Below are 4,418 nucleotides of genomic sequence, written 5' to 3'. Positions count from 1 at the left end.
CATACAATATGACTTTGTAAACTGTAAACAGTAAGACTAGTTATTTCTGGTCTATTTCTTTCACAGAGGTGTTATAAAGATGGAATGATACTTGTGAAAGTGCTTTGCTTTCCAAAGGGATTTTATTATTATTATTACGTTTTCTTGAAAGCAAGGGTAACTCTAGTTTTCTGCCTCCAAAATAGAGTATGGGTTGGGCAGCTTACTTGATATTGGAAATCTACAGTCTGCTGAATTTGGTAAATGTCCCAACCCACACTGTTCACCCACTCATCTAATTAAGAGACTCAGTCATCACCAAATTCATAAGGCACAAGACCTAACAACAAACATCCCAAAGCAATGCCTATGATGCTTTAGTCACTAAGAATATTCCCAGAGTCACAGATTTGTAGAGCTGGCAGGGATCTAGTTAAAGCCCTTCGTTTACAGTTGAAAAAACCGAGCCCCTGGAGATGGGCTGCCTTGGGTTCATATAACTAGGGAGTGACAGAGCCTTTGGGCTCCCCATTCTGTGCTGTTGACACGTACTGTATTTCCTTATATTTTTTCCTCTAGAAAAAATTTTCCTAGAAAACTTACACCTCTCTTCTTAACATATGTGCATTTATATATATTGACATTATAAATACCTGACACATACTACCAGATCGTGTCAATTTGGAATTATGCTTTAGTACTTTGGTAGATGGATTATCTTCCTGAGCTATCTCGTTTCTCATTTTCAAATTTCTGATGGCTCTCTTCTAATCCAAAGGTTCCAATGACAGATGAATTTAGAAAAGGAATTCAGTTTTACCTTTTAAATATTTCCCTTAGTTTAAAAAATTAAAAACATTAAGCCTAACAAACATTAAATATATTTATTGTATCTCTCTATCCATCTATCTTTACATAAAGTATATATCACTTTGAAAATAAGCTTTTGACAAAAAAATTAGACTGAAACGTTTAAAATTATTTCCTATGGAAAGCATGCTTATATTTTTCTTTTCATTGCTTCAGAAATTAAAATGCATAGCAGGGTTTTAATGGGAGCTTATTATTCATCTTTTATATCTCTAGAATCTTATTTAATAGGGACTGCTTTATTAAATAGAATAATTACAATCACACCCCTAAAAGTCAACCTGAGGGAGATCATGAGTCACGTATTAAAAGGAGATGTCAGAGCAGAGCAAAATAAAGAGAAAGATTAAGAAAAACAAATCTGGAGTATGTTTGTAATTCTTTGAGTTAACCTTAATTTTTAGTTTAGTTAGGCAGAGTCAATTTACATACAAGAGTTGTTTTCTGAGAGTTAAAATCTACCTGGGATCAAAATAAAATATATAAATAGGAATGTTTGTCTACAGGCTTTATTACTGTGTGAAGTTAAATACTTCTTTATTATTTTGGAAATAAAATAGTAGGATTTGTATACCTATGTATCTATAGCATTTTCCTCAGGGTTTGTGAAGTGATTTCATTGATTTATTCAAGGAATATTTAATGAGGGACTCTTTCAGAAGCTAGCTCCTCTCTGTTAGGCAGAGGGGGTGTTCAACATTCGTTGGAAAATGAATGAGGAGATAACACGTACCTTCATTTCTTGAGGGCAAGTCTCTGACTTTTGACTACTGCTTTCTCTAGTCCTACTGAACTTTTATAGGATGCTGAATTAGCTTTCAAATTTTTCCAAGTTTATATAGGTCTCTGTCCTACACTGTGGAGTCCCCCAGAGACCCTGTATCTCGGTGGCCTGTGGGCTCCTCCAGGGCCTGTTCTCCCTCCGCCCTTCTTTTTCCTTAAATGCCAAGGTCTAAATATGTACATCTATCTAAACTTATTGTATGAGCTCAACGCAGTCTGAAAAAGGATCATTTAATATTAGACTGGTGCTGGGAGTATTAGATTATAAACTGCTACATTTATTTTTGAAAAATTAAGTATCTAAATAGAAAAAGCCTATCTATGGAATTTCCTTTTTTTAAAAAAAAAATACCATACCTTGAGAGGTGGAACCCTTGGTTCCTCTCTTGGAGGCTGTTCTTTCTCAGATGGACTGCTGGATGAGATGCTCCGGCTTGACTGGTCATCTTCTATCCTGGCCCTCTTCTCCTTACAGATCCCAAAGCTGTGATGCTCTGCGGTTTTCCTCTTCGATATCTCAGATTCTCTAGTTTCATTTCTTACCCCATCTGGGGACTTGGAGGGCTCTGACAACTTGGAAGTATGAGAGGTCTCCAACCGATTCTGTGAGCTCCCTGGCTTATGCATTTTATTTCTACAGCCTTCTGAAAATGAAGCCTTATCCACCGATGAGATGTATTGCTTGTCCTGTAATTTAGCTGACGGGAGCTCATTTCCCTTACTCTCTGTCTCTTCAGAAAAGACAGGTAATTCCAATGGTGAAGACATCGCTTTCTTTTCTGTTCTTTGCAGGACATTATGATTTTTAACTTTTATCATTTCTGTAGAAGGAAGTTCTGGAATCGAAGCGGGATAGGGCTTCTCAGTTTCAACATGTGATTTACAAGGCTGCTGATTCAGGGTCTTATTGTGCAATTCTTCTGATGAATATACTTCAGGAGCAATGGAAGAAGAACCCATTTTGATAGGTTCAGGAGTATTTGATAGAGTCTTCTGCTGAGAGGTAAGGCTCTCTCCCAGGGGCTTGGCAGGGGCAGAACCTTCATCTTTCTGGGGGGAGAGTGGTTCTTCAGATATGGAAGTTGACTTTCTTTGTTGATGCACCATTCTTTCGTTCATGGAAGAACTGGAAATTGGAGATGTTTCTGAAGGAAGTGGCAAACTGGATATAAAAGTGGTCTCAGATGTGAGAAGCATGGAAGACACTGAAGAAGTTTCTGATGTCAAAGGTAAATCAGACATGGGCGAGGTTTCTGATGTTAAAGGTAAATTTGACACTGGGGATGCTTCAGATGTTAACGGTAAATTGGACATCAAAGACGCTTCTGATATTTCAGGTGAAGTGGATATTGGAGAGATTTCTGACACCAAAGATGCGTGAAGATTTTCATCAGTGGCATTTCGCTGATTATATTTGTCCACATTTTCAGTGCTGGACACCTCAGAACAAAACGTTGTCTCAAGGGAGGCTGGGGTACATGATTCTTCTGAAGTGGATTGGGTTTCCCCTCCTGGGGATGTCAGGCTGGTACAGACTCCCTCTGGGCTCTCAGAAGAGAAGGACGTTTCAGAGATGCAAGCATTTTCAGAAAGCTGTTCATCAGGATCACTCTGCAGCTCCATATCTACCGCGATTCCTTCACTTGGAAATTGGCCTTCTAAAGACGATGACCCTGTTTTAATTTTTGGAGTGTTGGTCTCTAGTGCAGTTTCTGGCTCCTTATGTTCTGCGTCATTGACATGAGTCCCAGATGAAGTGGAAGGAACGAGAGAGTCACAGACTTCTAGCTGATCAATGACAACTGACATCTCTTCCTGGGGAGATTCTGATTTCTCTTCCACTTTAACTTCAACATGAGGCAAAGTTTCTAAAACGTCATTCATTATAACACAGGATTCCAAGTTATCTTCAGGAGGTGCTATTTGGGGCTCCTCATGAGAGTTGGCTGGACTTTCTGACTCCTCAGAAAATTCAGGTATTGTCTTGTGATTCTCATCCTGGCACTCACAGATGCTAGTCTCTACCTCTTCCTCAATTTCTTCCTGAATCACAGATTCTTCGGGGATCAGGATGTCCTCTGATTCTGACTCTGTCATTACATCTTTACCTACATCTACCATGGGACAAAGTGTAGCACAGAAATCAGGCTCTGGAGAAGTTGGACTTTTCATGCTTTTTGGCTGTTGTTCTTTCAAGGGAGTCTGTGCAGATAGACCAGGAAGGCCAGAGGTCCCACATGAAGAACTGCTTTCAGCTCCATCATTGTTTGGTCCAGATGTGAGCTTTATAGAGTCCTCTCTTGACATGCCCAACCTGAACAGAAATTAGAAATATTAAATTATTGTTCAACCACGAAACATGAAAGGTACAACTTGGATCTCTCACCAAACACAGTATTCATAGAAGTAAATGCATAAAATTAATTTTATAATCACTAAGTAACATGTTTAGCTTATGTAAACCAGTTTATGATGGATTCGTTTTTCTACTGCTTTTATAATCATAACTAAAATAAACTCTACTATTTAAAAAGTATTGATTTTTATTCTGTAAGCAGGGGAGACTGCATACTAAAAAGACTAAAAAGCAAAACAATGTATAAGACCTAAATTTTTTAAATCAGAAAGTAGAAATATGTCCTTATAATAGAAAATTACGTAGTCCTTAAAGGATGCAACATAACCAAATAATTAAGATCAATGGAAGATGGGTATGTTGTAAAATCCTGAAATGGAAATGACTTCCAAAGGTTAAGTTCTCTTAACCCAATGTAAAAGGTGTCCAT

At 38.0% G+C, this 4,418-nt stretch overlaps 1 protein-coding gene across 1 annotated transcript in view; it reads right to left on the bottom strand.

Annotated features, from left to right (window-relative positions):
• The window catches only part of ASXL3 (ASXL transcriptional regulator 3), a gene marked incomplete at its 5' end in the record, with an annotated part of 8,391 nt that extends 4,445 nt beyond the window's left edge, over positions 1–3,946 (bottom strand). Inside the window, 1 exon segment of the mRNA XM_024764459.1 lies at positions 1,990–3,946. Coding sequence (XP_024620227.1) covers positions 1,990–3,946 — 1,957 coding nt within the window.
• Between the last annotated feature and the right edge of the window lie 472 nt (positions 3,947–4,418).

Source organism: Neophocaena asiaeorientalis, unplaced genomic scaffold (assembly GCF_003031525.2).
Source record: "Neophocaena asiaeorientalis asiaeorientalis breed wild unplaced genomic scaffold, Neophocaena_asiaeorientalis_V1.1 scaffold210, whole genome shotgun sequence".
In the NCBI taxonomy this organism is placed as follows: Eukaryota; Metazoa; Chordata; class Mammalia; order Artiodactyla; family Phocoenidae; genus Neophocaena; species Neophocaena asiaeorientalis.
The sequence above is the reverse complement of the archived record's forward strand: the minus strand, read 5'-3'. Positions and strand labels throughout refer to the sequence as shown.